Genomic DNA, 21,734 nt, shown 5'->3' on the forward strand with positions numbered 1-21,734 from the left:
AAACAAAGCCATGCTCCAGTAAAAAAAAAAAAACACTCTATGAGCATGTGTTGGCACCTAGCGTTAATACTACTGCCCTTTTGATGTCATCACCATCACACTGTCCTCTTCGCAGTGAGCATGCGCTGCCAAAAATATTATAAGCAAATATGACCGTTTAAGATGTGAAACTGGTGCAGTGTACAAGAGCAGTCAATGCAATTTAAAATAGATACAGTGTATTTGTGCTCCGCTACAAATCACCCTCCATTTCATGAGTGCATTCATAAATAGGAATTGTAGTAAAAAAAAAAACCTACATTAAGTGCAAAATAAGTAACACCCTAATATAAATCAATGGTTACCAATGTAAATCACAAGTGTTATTATTAAATTATCTCAAAAACATGCTAAAAGGTTCAGTTATGATTTGTCATCTTCAGGTAATTATAGAGAAAATAAATAATAGTATTAAATGTGAGAATAACAATACTGCTCTTAACTGACACAAAAATACAATTAGTATTAAAACCCAAAATATAACACAAGTATATGTTCTGAAATGTATACATATTCAGAACCTAAATACAAGATCCTCAAATGATATTTTGACCATTTATATATTATTCATATATTTCTAATTTAATGCAATCCATCTCACAGAACGACTGCAAAAGAGTGTACTCTCTTATATAATATATAATACAGGCACTTCAAGAAAAAAGCTTCATAGGAGTTTCTCAATTAAAATGTTAACAGAATAATTACCATAATTATAGTAGTGCTTAAAATTATTTTGAATTTGATGAAATTAAGGTAAGTCTTACGGAAAATTCAGCATTTCATACAAAACATTAAATATATGAAATCAGATATGTAAGCTATTAAGAAATATATTTCATTAACATTAAAATACAATCATGTACTGCATTAAAATAATGTCTTTCTGTTTTACTCTTATAAATTCACCAGCTATTGCATTGTTCCAGGTTGCATCGCCAGGGTTACCTAATCTCATGGCAGGTGCACTTTGCACTTTAAATTAAGTCGTTCTCTCTTCCCGTGTGATCTATACACACCAGAACCACTCTCCCATCCATGGGTTTTATGACAAAATGACAAACAATAGCCGGGAACTAAATGCTCCAAACTTGAAAATCTCCAAACAATATTACACCACATTTGCAGCGCCACTCAATATAAATGAATCAATCAAAAAAAGGGGGTTTCTATGATTGATACTAAACATCCACCATGGCTATTCTTTACTTGCAGGAAGACCAATAAGATTGTCTCCAGTAACTTTTTTGTCAATAACTATTTTGGCTCATTTTACCTAATGCAAAGCTATGTTTATCTCTCTCTAGCCTCTGCGCCTTTATCTTAGACACTATAGAGATGCCACCCCCCCCCCCCTCCCCCCGCGCCCTACGCTCTTCCATAAGCTTGACAGTGACACATATTGGGTCATTAGTGAGAAACTGTGCACATGCAAGCACTCCAACTGCAGCAGCATGCGCCGTGGTACACACTGACTGATGCATCCGGCTGCAGGCAACCTACGGGGTCTGCGAGCGCATATGGAGTTACTGGGCCGGTATCTGTACTTTACAGGCAGGCTGCGAGCTCGCTGGAGCTGGCCGGCCGGCGCCCTGCCCACCTCCCCGGAGCCCAGCGGGCTGGGAAGGAGGCAGCTTCCTTTACGGTTATTGACTAGGGGGACCAGCTCGGCCGCTTCTCCGCTGGGGTGCGCCCTGTGAACCGCGTTAGCGGTGCTGTCGTTGGACTTAACCAAGCGATTCTGATAGGTTGGTCTAACTTCGTCCTTTACTGCCAAATAATGAAAAATGAGATCAGCTGTGGCAACACAAATGGAAAATGACTTTAACATACAATGTTCAGTCACTGGCTAATTTAACATAAAGGACTATATGTGCGTCTATGAATAATACCTGAAGCACCATTTCATGTGCCACACCGAACATTTCCAGGGTAGCATTTAACCACGTTATGTTTACCTTCATGTATAATTATGTCAATAAAATAATAAATATGACAATAAAAATAAATGCCGATTTCAGTGTCATTCCATTAATAAATTTGCAACTTTTGTGACTAAGTTGTACCTGGAAAGCTACTGTTAGTTTAAATAATTGAAAAAGCCGCCTCATTTTTATTAAACACCACTTAACTACAAGGAATCCACCTAGATTAAATGCTAGATCTGACATATACTGAACTATGTATAATGAACATGAATTAATTAAAGGCACAGTCCTGTTCTCCCCCGTTTTTCTTCCGTGAAGTTGAACAAACCCACAACAGCACTGCATCACTGACAGCACTGCATCACTGACAGCACTGCATCACTGACAGCACTGCATCACTGACAGCACTGCAAAAGTCTACAGGATTCAGGTAAGTCGGTCATTTCACTGTATGCTGAAAAATGATACAATGATAAAATTTGAGAAACACTGCAAAGATAAATTTTGCTTATTACTATTTAAACATTTCATTCAAAAATGATGTTACTGATATAGAGCATTTTTTCGCAGAAGCCTCCACAATAAAATGGATCCCTAAGTGTCGCTTTCTTCAACATGCAGTTATTGATTGAATTCTTTAATAATTCCAATATTCCATAGATCCCTTCTATCCGGAGAATCGTAACAGGAATGCAGGTCAATTATTCAAACTACAGAACCAGCTTGGACCATTTGAAAATGGGATATACAGTATTACTTATCAAAATATATAAGCGCAGCAGCAACAATGTGTTATGAAGCCTTTTTAAATGTATGACAAAATGTTATAAGTAACAGACTGCGTGGTTTCAAACAGGAGCAGCAGGGAATGTAGAGTAGAAAAATAAAAGAATGCCTACAGCAAGTTAATATGGTAACTATGCCACTATTATAGTAATAAACAAGAATTTGATCGCTGTGGATAATAAACAGTTAATAAACAGTTTCATCCCGGCAGCTAATAAAAATGGTTTTGGTTGAACATTCATAAGGTAAAAAAAATGCACACATCTGTGATAAAAATGTATATTAGTAACACAATTTCTTTTCTTCATCCCTTCCTCAGTGCAACTTGAACTTTGAAAGGATTCATATTTAATACGAAGGGAACTGAATTTGCTTTATTCCAAAAATCTAAATGCATATGCTTCAAATGCACTTACGCAGTAATATGTTTAGACTGTGGGGATTCTGCATTAATATGTACATGCAAATAAAATAACAGGTAGATTAATTTTACTTCCTGTGCTTTGTTTATGAGGCTTGCGTATCGTATGAGTGTGAATACCCTGTGGCTAATTATTCCCTTGAACTGTTTATCTAAGGATGGCCACAGATGGTGAAAACGCCAAAATCTACCCTTGAGGATCCGTTTGTTAAACAAAGACAACAACCATAACAACACACCTGTGTTGTCTGGATACCTCCAGATCTACGGTGAAACAGGCCTCTAGCAAGTAGCAGATAAAAGATCGCATCTTGTGATTTGCTCTGGTGCAAGAGACACCTGGTTGCTTTTTAGTTCCCAGGAGCGTTTCTATTGGTTGTCTGGTCAGATAATACAAATTTAATGTCTACACAAAAAGAAAGTTAACTAACATGTGATATCAAGTGACTATGGACACCACAATCATAAATAATAATAATAATAATAATAAAAAGATTCTTTCCTTTTCCTTTTCAGGACTGGCTCTGAGCGATATGGAGACGATTATTCTCACCGTCAGCTGCCGTACAGATTTAAAACCCGCACCTCTCCCAAATTCACCTGTCCCTCGTCAAACATGCAGAGAATTACTTCAGGGCCTCTTGGTGTGGCAAATTCACCATTGATGGAGCATAATTATATGAGCCACCAGACTTTCAAAACATTTCGTGTCTAATAACTATATATGCATCAACCTGGCTGATTTGTAAATGGACTTGGAATTACACACTAAACTTGCAGACAGAATAGCAATAATCCACACATGCTACACTGCATTTCAAGTATCAAATTATCAGGAAAAGTTATTTGTAAAAGTAATGATCTAATTAAGAAGTTTCATTTACCACAGATTTGAAAGTTTCATATCCTTAAACGTTCTGCACGTCAAACTTACAAAAAAATAAATGCATCAAGTATTTAAAATTAGAAAAGATTAAATAATTACTGTAAAACAAAGACAAAATCTCTATGATATCAAAATGCAAGAACACAGTAGAAAGCTGCATTTCAGGCGTCATTCTAGATACTGTGCAGAATTTTGCTGGAGTTATAGCACCATCTGGTGGTCAAACTACTACCTGCTGAAGCACCTTTGCGTTTATGGATTCGTCCGGGACACCAAAACAAGACAGACAAACCCAAGTAAAAGTTCTTAGACTTTCCTCCCAATGACTATCATTATATACACAGATGTTTAAGCATAATTTTCCTCAAATAATTACTACACCTGCAGCACTTTGTTCACTACACAGTTCTGACAAGGAAACATATTAACACAGGGCAATGATGAAAGGTAAAGGCATTGCAGCTTTGCATCTGTATCAAAGCGGAGTTTTGGGACTAAATGAGGAGAGCGGTGGAGGACTTTAAACAAAGAAGAGGAATAGTAAAAACTTACTTGGTTTTTTAAATCCATTATAGCTATTTTTAGCTGAGGAAAACGTAGAAACATTCAAAGGTTATAACTCACAAATGGAAAGCAACACCATCGAAAACTGAAGGTTAAAAAATGATTAGAAAGAGGAGAGGTGAAAAAGAATGAATTAAACTGATTTAAGGCACTGGTAAGTCCAGAAACGACTGGTAAGATCACAAACGTAAAAGGCAATGGGTGGAAAAAAGAATCTGAACATACAGAGATTAAAGCTCCAGCAAAAGCAGGCTATTTTTGATTCGTTCTGAGATTTTCAAGCTCATTAATTTGCCAACAAAATGAGATTGTAAGTTAATGAAAATGCCATGGTCTGTCCTTCCTTACCATTTCATTAATATGATGAATTTTTGAAGAATGCGATGAACAATGGTTTTGTATATTAAGTTTTAGGAAGAGTATTACTTAAGCAAAGAGAATAATAATAATAATAATAATGAATAAATCATTTAAAAAAACAAACATACCACAACACAACAGTGGCCTGTACTACGAAGTGGACTAACTAGCTTATTGGTGTAACTTGTCGGATTTAAGGTACCACAGTTTAAATGGACTTCATATTCGTTCACTTACATTTTGCCTTAAATCCGACAAGTTACCCCGATAAGCCAGTAACCCCGCTTCATAGTACAGCCCCCAGTTTAAATGGACCACAACACAACAGTGGCCTGTACTACGAAGTGGACTAACTAGCTTATTGGTGTAACTTGTCGGATTTAAGGTACCACAGTTTAAATGGACTTCATATTTCTTCACTTACATTTTGCCTTAAATCCGACAAGTTACCCCGATAAGCCAGTAACCCCGCTTCATAGTACACCCCCCAGTTTAAATGGACCACAACACAACAGTGGCCTGTACTACGAAGTGGGGTTACTGGCTTATCGGGGTAACTTGTCGGATTTAAGGTACCATAGTTTAAATGGACTTCATATTCGTTCACTTACATTTTGCCTTAAATCCGACAAGTTACCCCGATAAGCCAGTAACCCCGCTTCATAGTACAGCCCCCAGAATCACTGTATCATGTTTTATGTGTATTTGTGTGAGTACAGTATTTGTGTTTGGCTGATTCAATCCATAAATAAATCTGAAATGAAGAAAGATCCAAATCTTTCTGTAAGTAAAAACTTACATGCTTTTTTCATTCCAGTAGAACTATTTCTAGCTGAGGAAAATGCAAAAAAAAAACATTCACATGTTACAACTCTTCAAAGAAAGCAAAATCATCGAAAACTGAAAGTTGAAAGATGGAAAAAAAAATAAACTGAAATAAAAATGTCGTTTAGGCACCGATATATCCAGAGGCACCTGGGAAGATCACAAAAATAAAAGGTAATGGGTGGCGGGAAAAAAAGTATGAGAGTTAATAAACGGACAAATACAAAGGAGAAACTGAAATTGCTGAATATTTAAATATTAAAGCACAAGCAAAAGCACGTGATTTTTGTTGCCAAGGTTTCAAGCTCATTAATCTGCCAATGAAATGCAATTCGTAGTTAGTGAAAGTAACATGGTCTTACCATTCCAGTATCATGATGAGTTTTGCCATGAACCATACGGTTGTGTAAATGTAATTTTCTGTAATTATCTCTTAAGTTTGAGAGTAGCGTGTAAAAGAATAAATAAAAAAAACAGCAGATACAACAACAATAATATGTATGTGATACTATTTCAAAGCATTAAAAAATCTGAAATGAAGATCCAAATATTTTCCCATATGTATGGTTTGTATAGTAATCCTAAGAATCAGACTGTCTTATAATGAGAGGACACATGTTTACTGGGCTTCTGTGCAAATATAAGCAAAGCTCCTGGCACAGGTGAACTGGAAGGCGAGAGACCAGTGCCGTGAAATTCACTGCAAGACCACTGGGGATCAAAAGTCCAGCCATTCATTAGTACTTTTTCTGATACGATTTCAGACAATAAAGGTCACAGTTTGGGCTCAAGGCAGCGCTGTGACTGTAATGTTCAACTTGGAACCATGCTGGCCCTGGCATCTGTCGCATGTGATCGGTCGACGCAAGAGGAGTCAGAGGACTAACTGGCTAGCATCTGTCCTACACCGAGGAGGAATGCGGGACACTCCGCTGCCTGGTGGTAAGGAACTGTCAGGTTGAGTTTCATGACAACCCGTAGCACTCAAGAAATGAAAATGCAAACATAATTTCTGTGTCACCCTGCATAAGGCCCCTTGCTCGATCCGGGCCGCAGCAGGCAGACACCATCTTTACGAGTCTGTTCCCGTCATACAGAGAGAGCGCCCGTGCCACTTTCACCCGCATGGGCCCGGGAAAAATACCGCAGGAGAGTGACGCCTTTACAGCTGTAACTTCTGACCTGCTCTCCCCCGAAAAGATGCCTACTGTTCGGTCCGTGCGCCTCGATAGTCTGATGCCAGAAGAGACGACAGCGACGATTCTCCGGACATCGGGAAAATAAATAAATAAATATGGGGACCGTGGATGTAAATAGAATAGGCTTGTGATGCAATATCACCTCCTAATACTCGAGGCTCAATAAAAAGGCACACGGACAGCATCTACAGCCCGGACGGGCATCGACTTTTAAGCTAAACTTCAATTTGATTAAGATTAATATATAAAGGATATATGAATTAAGAATGAAGAAAGAAAAGGCTATGAAAACTATCATGTTCTGATGCCATTTTCAAACAAATAGACCAATGAAGCCATAAAGCTCCAACGATGCAACAACATGCATTGGAAGGATTCTGTCATTTTATGTTTCTTTGTTGTAAAATTTAACTTAAAAAAAAAACAAATTCAAGGCAACAAGAGATGTAGCAGCACGGATGTCTTAAAATGTATTATAAATATATCCTACGAACTCTGCGAGTAATTTCTTGACATCTTGAAAACTATATGATAACAAAAGGACTCATAGTTCTTTGGGACGATACGCAAATCCAAGTTCGATTTTTGCTTTTTAAAGAGAATTCGCGCAGCATCACTTTCGATCATTTAAGTTACATTACACATTCAGCATTATGCTGCCTAATTGTGACATCATTGCGTCATGCTAACACAGTGTATTGTGGGAAAGAGGGACCACGGTACACATACACAAAGCCAGAATTGATACTAACTGGTCTTTGCCAACACAGCAATATCACACAGGAGGGAAATGAAAGACTTGGTGTACAGGCAGTACATATTTCTCCGCACCGGCAAATGGATCCATTTTTACTAATGAAAAGGAATCCCACTGTCACAAAACTTATAGTATGCTGTATATTTTCCTACAACCTATCAACTGAAATAGGTATTACAAACTTACATAAAAACAGGTGGGGGAAATCACTAAATAAGAACAAGGTCAAGTTTTACCAACTATATTTTTTCCTGAAAATATGCATGCCTGTATAGACCACCAATGCATTAGCACACATCAGAGAATCCAGCGATATCCAACAGATTGTGATTCGGAATGGACGGAAGACAGTCCTACAGAGGTCTATAGAAAGACACTCACTTAAGGATACTCACCGAAAAACACGCTGAGTTCACGCGTGGAAAAAGATCACCAAAAGTCCATACTATCCACACTAAACTGATTTCATAAAACCTCTATAAACTCCAGACTGCAATAAGTACATTTTACCATATAATTAGTCAATTTTCCCACGCAAACATTTACAGCCTCATAGGGTTTTAGGAGAAAGTATTAAAATGAAATGCTAAATTTTAATATGTAAATAAAATATTAAGAATTACATTAGAACACTCTAATTTCCTTGGAGTTACAGTACAGCCACAGAAATACCTACAAATATTGCGAACCTGGTTAACTACACTTGTTAAATGTTCTGAAGTACAGATACCAAGTCACATAAAGCCCATGTAACAATGGAAGGCTTTTAAGTGGCTAGGTTACTGCTACTGGCTACTGCATAAGTGCCCCCTACAGACCTGTCAGGATCCTGCAGGAAGCGGTTTGGCAGCAGTGAGAGATGCACTGGTCCTCCGATCGGTACAAGCTCCCCTGCACTGTGCCACGAGACCAGCAACAGGGGCAAAAAACAGGAACAGGAACCTGCCTGCCTAGCACACTGTGCCACGAGACCAGCAACAGGGGCAAAAAACAGGAACAGGAACCTGCCTGCCTAGCACACTGTGCCACGAGACCAGCAACAGGGGCAAAAAACAGGAACAGGAACCTGCCTGCCTAGCACACTGTGCCACGAGACCAGCAACAGGGGCAAAAAACAGGAACAGGAACCTGCCTGCCTAGCACACTGTGCCAGAGAAGCACACAGCCTCCCTTTGTAGTATCTTAGTGGACTTTAAGGGATGCCTGTAGACAGTCCGAGAGGCTGAAACAGAACTAAATTGCAGCTAAAATCCAAAAAATAATACACAGGTACCACAGACAGAAGTACGTTCTTCACGACTATACTCGCTATATAGTCTAACCTGTCAAAATTGAACAAAAACTTAGTGTCACAGCACAACAACGACAGAAAACTATACCTCGCAAACCGTCACTGAGTCGAGAGGAAATCAGTAAATCTCTGGTTGAGTGGATCACTTAAATCTCCTACCCAAACAACTCAAAACACAATGAACAGAAATAACATTATATAGAAATCAGACACATAGCCAATAAAGTATTAATCCCTTTACAGCTAATTCAGTAATTCGGTATCAATTTATTCACTAGCGATAAAACTGAAAACGTCTTAATTTTTAAAACCTGTAAAGCAAATGAATGAATTAAATAAATGCACGGGGCCCTGTCGAACAAAACAGCTTTTCTTTTCACAGTAACATTTTTCAGCATTTAGGAAAAAACTATTAAAAAAATATATACAGTATATACACTGGACACCAACTTGAACAAAACACTAGCAATTCACATGCTGTACTAAAAGAGCATGCTCTACCACAAAGTCTAAAACAACCTACTCAACACGAAAAAGCAACACCACGGGAAAAACCAAGCTAATAATAATCAACAAAACTAACACCGACGATAATAAGGATAGAAATAAACCATTTCAAACTGCCACATTAACATAATCTATGGAATTACGACAAACAACACGGCACATGGAGAACGTCACACGTACAGAGCACACGTCACAAACATGGAACAGCGTGTGCTGGTGTTCAAACTTACAGGCACGTAAATCAGTTGAGCAATCATTAACAGAGACAGAAGAAACTGGGAAGGTTCTCTGAAGGGTGTCCATGTTACTACGTACACTGCCTGACATGCAAGAGCAGTCACGCTCAGAGCGTCCGCAATCAAAACAACATGCCAGTTTCATTCTTTTGTAGACGGACATCTTGGCTACAGTCATGTTTTGGATGAGAGGAAAGGAAAAGCAGCAGGTTAATGGAAAGGTCATACGTAACCAGGGAAGTTGGAAGGTTACTTCATTGGGGAAAAGTGTAGACCTTAGAAACTATTTCTCAGTCGTGACCCTTATAGGGAGATGGCATCAGTACAATGCCCTTTACAAATGCAAAATCCGAAAATGGGATAAATAACTGTTTTTCAGGTTCCAAATATACAACATGCCAGATTAAATTTGAATATATGTGTTGGTTCAAAGGTTACAGATCACAACAGAAAAAAATTTAGGGCCATTAATTTTGAAGCATACTGTAGTTAATCGATTTTGCAAAGTCACACTCTGCACTCGTTAAATCTTGTTGGCACCTCAAAATGTGTGGGAATTGAGATCTCCAGGGTCAACTTTTTTGTTTCTGTTTTCTAAGGCCGTTTGAGTTAAATATAAGAATTTAAGAGGCAAAACATGAGATTGGAAGGGAGCATTCCAGGGAATGGATGGATGATGTCTTCATCAGCAGAGCCCAGTGCCAGCCGCTCTCCCACGACTCCATGTTTCCCCCATTGGCATCTGATCTGGAGCACGTACCTGTGTCAACCATGCAGCAGCAGGCCAAGGCCAGGGTCCGGGCAAAGGAACTACACATTCCATTCTAAACTAAACATTACCACACACAACAGCCCCCACTTTAAAATGCATCAGCAAGCAAATGGGCACCACATCTATCTGGCTGTGCTTGTAGTATCATACTCCACAGCACTATGATTAAGGAAAGTGACAGAAAGTTACGGAAATTTTTGACATCCATCAGAAAGAGTCACATTTTTAAAAAATATATGAAAGCAGTGCATTCGGTAAGTGCAATTACAAGTCTACAGTCGTCGCAGATAATGTTCTGATGCACGTCTGTAGCCTTGCAAATTCAATACATAAGTGGTGCTTTTAATAAAATAAAACTGCATATAGGATGTATAAGTTGATTTGTTCTTTGGCATCAGAGAGGGGAAAGAGGGAAGAAAAAGCGGGAGAGGGAGACGGACATATATTCCACCATGGTAAATGGCATGGCGACAGACTACAATGATTCTTGGGAGTAACAGTCTCTGGTTTTAATTCTCATGGTGCCGATTTGCAAACCGACCATAATCGAGTCTGGCACAAAATGCAATCTGTGGGGGAAAAGAGCTTTCTGAATTTCATTTGTGGAAATAAACCCAGATTAAGTGGCCAATTTAAGAACCCATCTCGAGAGAGAATACAGCACAAGACGTTATTTTAAAAAAGGGACTGTTGTTCATATAAAGTCATGCATCATATTTCAGTTCAATTAGTAGTAATAAACATGCAGAGATTTGCATTTAATCTTATTAATAAAGGAAAAAAATCAAGTTTTTTTCAGGAGTAACAAAGAGCAGGGAGAGGTGTGTCATTTCAGAGTCATGCTTAAATCCATTACGTCATAGTTTTCTTTCGGCAGCCCTTGTACAGCACAGCGTGTCGGAATGCCAGTCAGAGACACATGTCGGGAAATGGCACACGAGACTGGATGACTGTTTGTCACTGAGATGATGTCACATGCAACCCAGCGCTGAACTCTCAAAAGTAAAGGGTATCCTTGTTTAAAGGGAATGCCATCAGCAGTATTATACATAAAATCATCATTCATTTAATTCATACTTTCAAATGTTTCAAATCCGTAAATAACTGAAAAAAAGAGAACATGGGCAATTAAAAAAAAAACAATTGAACACTATGTCTCAGAAATTTAAGACTGTAACTATTAATTTATATATAATAATATATTAATTGCCCACATATATAATTGCTTTAATATGCACAATACATAATTTCTCTTAGGTAAATATTTAAAGAATTATTATTGTGCTATTTGTCTGCATGATATGTTGTTTGTCAGTTAAATGTTACTAAAAATGAACAGAAACAGAAGAAATAACTCTTAATTATTAAATGAATACCAGACTGCTGATTACATACCACAAACAGGTCTTTGAGCAGCTCAGTGCTCCATTCAGAACACATTCAAGCTTAGAATAGATCTAGGAGGACATCTGGTGGCAACATGCCATACAGCAGCTAATCCGATGGCATGAGATCATCTTAAAGCTACACTGTTCATGGGGGCGGTGAGTCAAAAAGGGGGGGGGGGGTTGCACTACCAACAAGGATTGAAACGGGGACAATGTCATTTCGATTTGCCAAGTAGTGATGATTGCTAAATACGAGAAAGGGGCTGTGCGTAAATGCCATGACGAGCACAGCCAGGACGCAGAAGCGGAGGACCAGATTGTTTTGATTGTGTTTAGGCGACGCTGCTCATTAAGTTTAAGAATCTGAAGAACTTCCCACAGAATACTTTCCGCCTTTCTGAAAATACAGCGGCATGCGAAATCGTTTCTGACAGCAGGCAGACGAATCGAAGCGGGACCGCGTTTCCTTTCGTTCGCTTTCTTGGCTCACTTAAGTCCATGACTAATGTTACCAATATCAATCTGTATGTCTGACATTTAGATTTAGCCTGTCTGCTTTTTCCATGCATCTAAGGGGTTAGAATTTATGAGGAGCAGCGGTAACATGGTTTTTAGGCTTGTAGGCTTTAAATGGGTAAAAAACCTGTTGGTATCCTGGTTCCATGGGGAATTGAAAAGAAAAAAAACTGCTCCAAGCACAGTTGTTACCCTTGCTTACGAGAAAATACACCATCTTTGGTAAGGCGTTACACTACTACCGTGTTTCAACATTCCCAGTCACATTTTGGGCTCCTAATGAATAGGCTTGTTTGCTTTTCTTCCACTGAATCATTTTCTGATCTGAGAAGAGCATAAAGAGATGAGAAGCGAGGGAGGATGCATTTGCTACACTGGTGCATGCAACATATATTCAAAAGAAAAAAAAGCTATAAAAAAAAAAAGCTATCTGTTGAAAAAAAAAAGACATTTGAACTCTTGGCGAAAGTGAACCTGTTTTTACTCACAATATATCACTATCAGTGAGCAGTTAAAATAAATGTTCGCATTCCAAGGCAGCAAGGAAAAAATACATCAACAAAGTCAATGGTCATAAAGGACAATTTGCTATAACAGTAATGGACTTGATACCACTTCCAAATTTTTAACCAACATGAAGTTAAAAAGCAACATATGAATATCAACTGGCAAAATACATCTGGGATTATGAATAATCTCAGGGTTTCATTGATAATATTCGTTGCTAATATCTGCATGTAAACGAGATTACCCTCAGCATAGCTACTAGGGCAGAGGTATGTGCAAGATAATATATGAATTGATACTAAGTTTGATATTTAGGGTTTATCTTTATCTAGTAGCTGAAGCACACCCAAATAATCAGAGTTTCTATGTGCAGGAACTTCAAAATCCTATTTCAAACCGTCTACGATGGCAGCGCTATGCGAAATTAACGTGCGCGCATCGTCTGACGCATTTATGGCTAAGCAGCTTCCATGGGCCTGCAGAGTTGCATCGCAGGTTGCCGTATCCCCGCTACAGAGGAGGGGAGGGTTTGGTGTTAACACGGCTGATATTATTGGTAAAATGATAAGGCCAATGGGGTGCCTGGCCTGCAATTTAGCGGGTCTGGAAGGCGGGATTCCGAGGGGGCGACTCGCCTTTGTTTTTCCACCTGACTGGGAACATTAGCACTGCCGTTTTCAAAGAGGAGCCTTCAGGGCCGTGACAGGCGCCTTCTTTGGGCTCGCTAATCATGTCATTCCATTTCACGTCTGTTTGACGCGGCATCATTAACATGCTGATGTGCACCGCTGCTTCGCTCGCCTCTCAAAAGCCTCCCCCACACTCTCTCTCTCTCTCTCTCTCTCGGTCTCTCACATTTTACAGTTAGCATGTAGGGCTTCCTAATCCTTTCAGGCTTCCGAGAAGGCTGCCTTTTTACAGCCTGCTTATTTTATTTTATGGCCCATTTCTGCATTTATTCCAATTATGGTTTTTCCCATCTGATATCACAGCAGTAATATAAACAAGGTGACCTGAACTAAATGACAATTTTACAATGAGCACTGTGAAATAATAAAACAGAAAGGAAAACATTTTTCTGCCCAGTTTGTGTCATCACAAAAACACACGGCATGTTTAAATACACAATTACCAGCTGCGGGAAAATTCACAAAACAGCTGACCATATTTTTTACAGTAGTTTTGCATTAAATACATGAAATACTTTAAATCTGTGGATTAGCAAAACTGATTCAGTGTAGGACTTGTGTACTTACCTCGCTTGCAGCCACACTTTTTAATCCTTTTTAGATCAGTGATGTCATCATGACAAGCTTTGCAGTAGAAAAATGCCCTAAAGAAACAAGGGAAAAAACTGCTTCCTGATCTAAATACAAGGAGATGTCCTGAAGCAGATGTTTAATGGGATATACAGTATATAGAGCCCTGTTATTCAAATCACGGTCCTCGAGGTCCGAGCACTGCTGGTTTTCCAGCCTTTCTTTACCTGTGAGCCAGGTGTGAAGCCTCTGACCAATCAGAATCAGTAATTATTAAACTAACTACCTGGGAGAACTGAAAACAAGGCCTGGATTTGGAATCGAGGTCCTGATTTGAATAGCCCTGATATAGAGTGTGTGTGTGTGTGAGTGTGTGTATATATATATTTTATGAACATACCTACATATTCCTATAATAATTTAACTGAATTTGTCAACTATATATATAAGAGGTGTTGGAAGAGCATGGATACCCTGGCAGACTCAGAAAGCCCAGCACTTTATAACTTGAACACGTAAAATTATACTGCAGTTTGGGGGGGGGGGGTTGGGGCACAAGGTGACATTTTGTCAGGGGGGGCACAAGGTGACATTGTCAGGGGTCCCAGAACTTTGCAAAAAATCATTTCAGTACTCCTTTCAGGCTTGCTTCTGTACAAACTGCATATATTTTTTCTCCAACATATAATTGAGTGCCTCAAGAAATCCTCATGAAAATGAGAATTGAGTTACAGAATCCAAAGAATTGTACAATACTAGTGTATAGCTAAATTACAACAATATAACGCCATACTTTACGCTATGACTTCTCTCATCAATGGGATCAGACAATACACTGAAAATACCCAATGGAAGCGTGACAAAAATGGAAACCGCACCAAAATACCTTCCTGGAATTCTGAGCAGAAACCATCATTTCGAACGGCGCATATCACTTCAAACACAGGACTTGTTACCTCTTTACTTCTTTAGCGTCATTAGCGATAAAGAATCCCAAGGTGCCGTCTATCAGCTTTAACTGGTTCCCAGGGTTGATAATGATTCTGCCCGGAAAAAAAACACAAAAATAAAATCAAAATGTCAACTTACAGGATAATTTATTGCAGGTACATTTAAAGCGATCTAATCAAGAGGAATGGTACACACAGAGGAATGAAAGAACAGGAGTACGGAGATGCCTTAATCCACTGATTTGCTGTAATCAGACTCTAACTTCAATACAGCACATTAATATATGCACAGTATTGCTGGGATGAAGCTTTTTAATGCAGACTCCATCACCCCGGATCACTGTGGAGGCACTGTGTGTTAACACGGCTTACAACTGAGAAGCAGACAAGCAAGCATGGTGCACACCTGTTGGGCTGCCTTTTTAAATATCCCTAAAAGCATGGCTACAACTGCAGTCAAGGTGGGCTTTAACTCGCAGCAACCTCCCACACAAACCTAACAGGACAACAGAGCTTAAAATAAAAATGTTCTTGGATTAGCATTTGATGAGATGCACGGGAATGAACGGACCTCCTGATTCCCAAACACGCAACGAAGGCACTCTCTGAGTGCTCCTTGATACAATGTACTTACAGTATTATTAGTATTACAGTTGATGTTCTTTTCCTTCTGTGTTTACAGAATGCACATCGCTATTAGATGAAGGCAATTTTCAGTGTTTTGGTAAGAAAACACAGCAATGTGCGCTATAACACAAACTGGATTATACTTTACTCTGGGTTTTAGAAATCACTGAATCGCCACTTCATCTGAATTATTATTGCATTTAATAAAGGATCTCTCCTCTGTGTACAACATAAAACTCAGCACTCTAGGCCAATTAGTTTATAAATAAACTAAAAAAAAAGCCCACTTTGAAATCCTGTATCATTCCCCATTAATTAGACTGTTCATTACAACACAAGAATGCTCATTGATGGTTGCCGATGAACGTGACTCATCAAATGATGAGTATCCCATGGATACTGTGACAGCCGATGGAGGAAACAGCCGATAGTCGAGACGAATAAGCCTAGACGAAAGCGATACATCATTCACAGGTTCACGGACTGGTCAGTGTATCACGTCTGTCGCACTACTGCCAGGACACCGAAACGAGACACCGCACCAAGCCTGCGCTATAAAAGGCAAACATGGGAGACTTAGATAGAGGCTCCCACACGCAACAAAGGCCATTTCTAAGCTTTCGCCTGAGCTGGACTGTGCAAAAGCCAGTGTAGGGCTGCAGGACACAAGCATTCCTAATCAAACAAATGCATTTAAACACAAGCAACGCTCTAAGAAGCACGATAATGTTAATGTTCCCCAAATATGAGATTTTTCTCATTTTAGGCTGCAGATTATTTAGACTACTTTTTAAAAATTGGCAATAAAGGTTGCTTCCGTAATATTTCAAAACCTCATATTGTGGGAAACAAATCGTACCACAAGCACAATATATTTAAGCATGTTGCTACCAACAGTATTAAAATAACAGGCCTTGGTGAGGATTACTGCAAAGGACGTGGAAGCTAAGAGCTGCAGTAACTTCTCTGCAGTTGGATCATAACACACCAAACTGACAGGAAGTGACAATGCTTTAGGAATAGCAATTCAGCAGCACATAAGCTCTGGGTTTCAGCCTGAGGGACACTGACACATGGAATAAGTTTGTAATGAACTGCAGGAGTGAAAATGAAAGACTTTTATGCAAGTCCTGTCGTGAGAAATGGAACCCTGATGGTCCTCAGACTTTCCGAAGACAATTCAAACAGCTAATACATTCATACCCATTCAATATCCTCTAATATATGGAACATGATATGAAAAAGTAGAAAGAGTTTATGCAATAAAGGCCAAAATAAATATGGTTTAGTAATATAAACTGAACAGAACTTTTATATAGTTAACATCTGTTAACATGGCACTAGAACCAATAACGTGTTTCAAAGGTAGCACTTTCAGGTTTTCCATTTTTCACTTTAAAAATTTTAGTTTTTTTGGCTTTGATATGTTAAATTTTTACTAGATGTACACAATGTGATTTTTATTTTTCGCTAGAGAGGACACAAAACTACATAAAATCTTTTTTGGAAAAATAATAGGTACATTAACAACTGATAAACATTGAAGAGTGGTGAGTGGCTGACGTCAAGTTACTGAACAAACAACAGACAAATTTACAGGACCAAAGAAGCTAAAAAGGAATTTAAAAAAATTAAGAGGTGTTATCAGGGTATGCCGACAGAAAACAAGAAAAGTAAACAGACTATTCTATTTCTCAGCCTGCAAAGAAGTTAGTGCTTTAGGCACAATGATCACAATAAAACAAAAATATATACAAAAAAACGAAATGTGAATAATTAACAAGGGCCTGGCAGGAAAATCCTGGATTATAGAATGAGGTTGAAGGATCTAAAGTAGAGGAGGTGGGCCTGAACTTTGTAAGGTTATGGAGAAGCTGTACCGCTTTGGGCTTCTGCAAACAACAAGAAAAACATTTCCAATCAAAATACAGATTTATTCAAAGTAAGAGAAGACACATGTCTCTCCATTGTGGACAAGTATGAAAAGAATGTATCAGCTTATTAAGTGAATGAAAGCGGGCCAACTGAAGGTTTTGCCGTTGTTTAATAATTAGAGCCAACAGGATTGCAGTTTGTCAGCTCACAAAAACTAAAATCATCGAGATCAGTGCGTGTTTTAATAAAATAAATAAATAAAGGAAAATAGTTATACATACAGAGTTTACATACATAAGTTTTAGTAGACGAAGATGAAACACAGAAAGTCCACGGTGCATTAAAATTCACTGCATTAATATGGAAAATGGTATTCTAAAACAGGAAGATCTTAAGTGCATATTCAAGGAAGCAGCCCGTTCCTACATTTAGAAAATCAAAGTTAAGAAAAATAAACTTAGAACCATTTTCAAATTGACGGGAAATACGCCCTCTACATGTAGTCATGTGGGCAGCCAGCCATTGGAAGCACGGTTCTTTGGCTAAGCCGAATGTCTGTAAACACTCCAAGACGGCATTCAACCCTGGACATTTCAAGTAGTCTGCTGAAAAGGAGTTTTGCTTATACTGTAAATCTAAAGACCCAATGAATTAAAGGAAAGGTCCCGACAGATGTACCTGTAGCGTTTAGCACAACTTACAGCAGAAAGTACAAGACAACACTGCATTCACAGGCAGCCAGGATAGATGAACACATGACATCACGTGACTTGGTCACCAGAACAACACTAAAGTGTTTAATAAATATCCCATTTAGATAATTAAAGTATATAGTTCCTTTATTAATTCCAAAATTAAAAGACATGATTTTTGTGTATCAAATCTTATTTAAACAGGAATCTTAAGCAATAATAAAGCATCAGAAGAAATATTACATACTATAATGAACTTATTGTTATTTAAACTTGTCCCAAAAACATTAAATAACTTGACCATAAGCACATGGGGGAGGGGGGAGATTAAACCTTAAAAAAAAGGTTTAATAAAGCGTACCTGCTTTCTCCTTGATCATTCTTGTATTCGATAGCTAACAACAACAGCTGCAGCTTCACATAACATAGTCTACAAAAAGACAAAACAAGACACATTTTAAAACATTTAGTTAAATTATGTGCACTCCCTTTCCATACCATGATTATTACTGTTATTACTCATGTGACTAAGAATAACACTTTTTTCGATAAAGAGAAGCTAAAGGAATCAGAAAACAGCACTTACTCACAAACCGTAGGAAAAGTCAGACCCACAAAGGCAGGTGACAGATACTCAGTGTACATTTCGCTGGACACCCCTTCCAGATAGTACTTCTGCCATGTTTCCTCATCAAGCTAGAGATGAATTTAAAAAACAAGAATGTTACCGTTTTGCCACACATTAGCACTGTGATCGATATGCTTAGTGCTAGTTCCATCAAACGTCATTAGTGCATGACAGAGGTGTTTTTCTTGTATAGAAATACCGATTGTTTGTATTATAAAAACTTAAACAAAAACTGCAGAAAGAGGTAACAGTCAAAAAAAATCAGTATCTATTCAGGACGAACCCTAAAAAGGCTAGCATTGAGACATGCTAAGTTTTCTGATTAAACCGAGAGCAACTCACAATAAAGTATAACAGAATCTTCATTCTCTGGCAACGTCAAACTATTACTACTGCGTCGTAAGGGGGGGGGGGGGAATACAGGCTGTTTGAATATGGCGTTGTGGTTTAATTGCATTTGGAGGTGATGCCAGTTCATATCCTCAAATTCTGTACCCCTGGAGCAGGAAATGAAATGTCTTGATAAGCAGAAACCCCATTAACTTCCATAACAGCGCCGGGACTCATCCGCACACTGACAGCTCCGCTTAAAAACGCGTTTCAGAAGTACCCCATTACAGACACACTTGAACTCCTAAGGAAGGCCGCTCGTTTCGTCTGGAATAAAAGCAATTGCGTACAAGCAAGCAAGCACACCCCTTCCCCCAAGCATCTTGAGAGTGCACTAATAGAAGTGCCTTGTCATTTACAGCTAAGGAAACCATTTTTTTTTTAATTTTATTTTTTTTATCCATCTTAGCTTCCTAAATTACGCTGTACGAATGTGTATGGGCTGTCAGGACGAATCTAAATTCTCCAGTCAGACTCTGCCATCACGGTCCTTCCTAACCATTACTTCCTTCAGCTCCTCAGCAGAGGTGATCCCACAAGAGACGCTCATGCCTAATCTTTTATCATATTTTTATTTTCACGCTTTTACAAATTACTTCATGAACTTAATCTGTTCTAAAGATAAAATCAGAAATTGTGTTATAACCCTGACAGATTCTGTCCCCCCCCCAAATTCAAAGACTAAATCCTATCTCCCATATTGAGATTGCACTTTTAGATTCATGCATCCAGCATTCAACACATCAAAAATACACGTATGTTTTATTTAGTACATAGAAAAAGTAATGACAACACAGCTAAACAGCAAAAGGCAATTATGTGGTACAAAACTGTCATTTACAGAGCTGGCTCTGTGACTAATAGTATCTTTCCTATCTTTTTGTTGTCGCTAGTCCTTCAATGCTATTGGCATGATCCAGGGCCATAGGGCCATTTCTTCATATTATTGCCTCCTCCGTTACCGATAAACCCGTCCTAGCTAACCACAAAAGGCAGTTGGAATAGCTCCTCTCCGGGAGAATACGTGACACGTCTCGCTTCTCATGACATGAGTGCAATGCACACTTACTTGTTTCGCTATCCCTCCTATCACTAAGGCTAAACACGCATAAGTAGGCCTTGATGTCAAACGACTGGCATGATATCTAAAATATCAACAGTTCCGATTCCTTCAATTACGGTAAGACTGGTAATTCTGACCAAGAGCCTCTGTCAACAACTGGGACAGATTAATTCTCCCTGAAAATAGTGAGGAGAAGACATGATAATAACAGAACTTTTTAATTGCTCAAAAAAAATCAGTCATTGCAACACTTTTAAATGTCTCATTACAGCATATATTTTTATGACGCTCAAAAGCTGTAATTTCTTCTGGCTTCGTAAAATCTGTTTCATTTCTTGCCAAAAGGAAAATAAAAGATTCCACATGTACTATAAAACCCAAACTAGAATGCCTCAGATATATCATTTTGGTTTTCTGTTTGTTTTAAATTACAGATTGCCCTTACAGACTGAATAAATCACAGTTCTCAGTCTGATTGAATCGGGGACGCTATTTCCTTCACATTGTTTTGAGCCTCTTCTAATTCACTTGGACCAAAACCAATTCAAGATTGCAGCCCGATATTGTGCTCAAAATTAGAAATAGGTGCATTTACAGTCATATTTCCATTTTGCTCCTAAGGGCCATTAGTAAAGCAATACATACATACTTTATGATATTTTTGATTCAGAGTTACTTCATTTACCGGTTTAAATTATTTTACTGAAGCAAATCAGCCTAAGTACCTTACTCAAGGCTGGAACATGGAATGCCGTATAAGGATTTGAACCAACAATCTTAAAGTTACAAATCCTCCAAAACCATCACATTACTATTATTATGTCCACATACACAACTTTCTGCTCTAAAAACTGCTCCAAAAAATAAATAACACAGACAGAATTACAAAGTAGAAAATACAAACTAGAAACACAAGAGAATTCCGTTATTTAATTGCTCTTCGGCAGGGATACTGTACACCAGCAGGACGCGCATCACCAATTCTGTCGATTTAACTACACGTTGTGTTTTTGTTTCCCATGTTTGTCTCCTAAGTCAAATCCCGTAGCTCTGGAAACACTCAGAAGTAAAATGCACTCATCTCAATTGTTTGGTGTGCAGCAAGACTGACCAGACAACTGACCGGAGGAAAAAAAATGAAGATATTCATTTTAACCACAAGACTAGGAAATTCATTTTCGGAAAACACACTTTTCTTTTTCTATTCATGTAAAGTCCTTATCAGAAACAGAGGGTTAACTCGCAGCTGTTTCTCATTGGAGAATATG

The 21,734-nt window shown here is 38.5% G+C and overlaps 1 protein-coding gene across 16 annotated transcripts in view; it reads right to left on the reverse strand.

Annotated features, from left to right (window-relative positions):
* The window catches only part of LOC111841957 (calcium-activated potassium channel subunit alpha-1a-like), a 167,197-nt gene that overhangs the window by 30,490 nt on the left and 114,973 nt on the right, over positions 1-21,734 (reverse strand). For 8 of the 16 annotated variants that reach the window (XM_072703946.1, XM_072703945.1, XM_072703954.1 and 5 more), the window contains exons 15-19: positions 18,972-19,081; positions 18,747-18,815; positions 15,198-15,284; positions 14,239-14,315; positions 1,543-1,809 (exon numbers count right to left, since the gene is read on the reverse strand). In XM_072703946.1, coding sequence (XP_072560047.1) covers positions 1,543-1,809; positions 14,239-14,315; positions 15,198-15,284; positions 18,747-18,815; positions 18,972-19,081 — 610 coding nt within the window. Of the gene's footprint in view, positions 1-1,542; positions 1,810-9,793; positions 9,968-14,238; positions 14,316-15,197; positions 15,285-18,746; positions 18,816-18,971; positions 19,082-21,734 lie in introns of all 16 variants that reach the window. The other 8 variants (XM_072703952.1, XM_072703947.1, XM_072703958.1 and 5 more) reach the window with 2 other exon arrangements.

Source organism: Paramormyrops kingsleyae, chromosome 20, assembly GCF_048594095.1.
Source record: "Paramormyrops kingsleyae isolate MSU_618 chromosome 20, PKINGS_0.4, whole genome shotgun sequence".
Classification (NCBI taxonomy): Eukaryota; Metazoa; Chordata; class Actinopteri; order Osteoglossiformes; family Mormyridae; genus Paramormyrops; species Paramormyrops kingsleyae.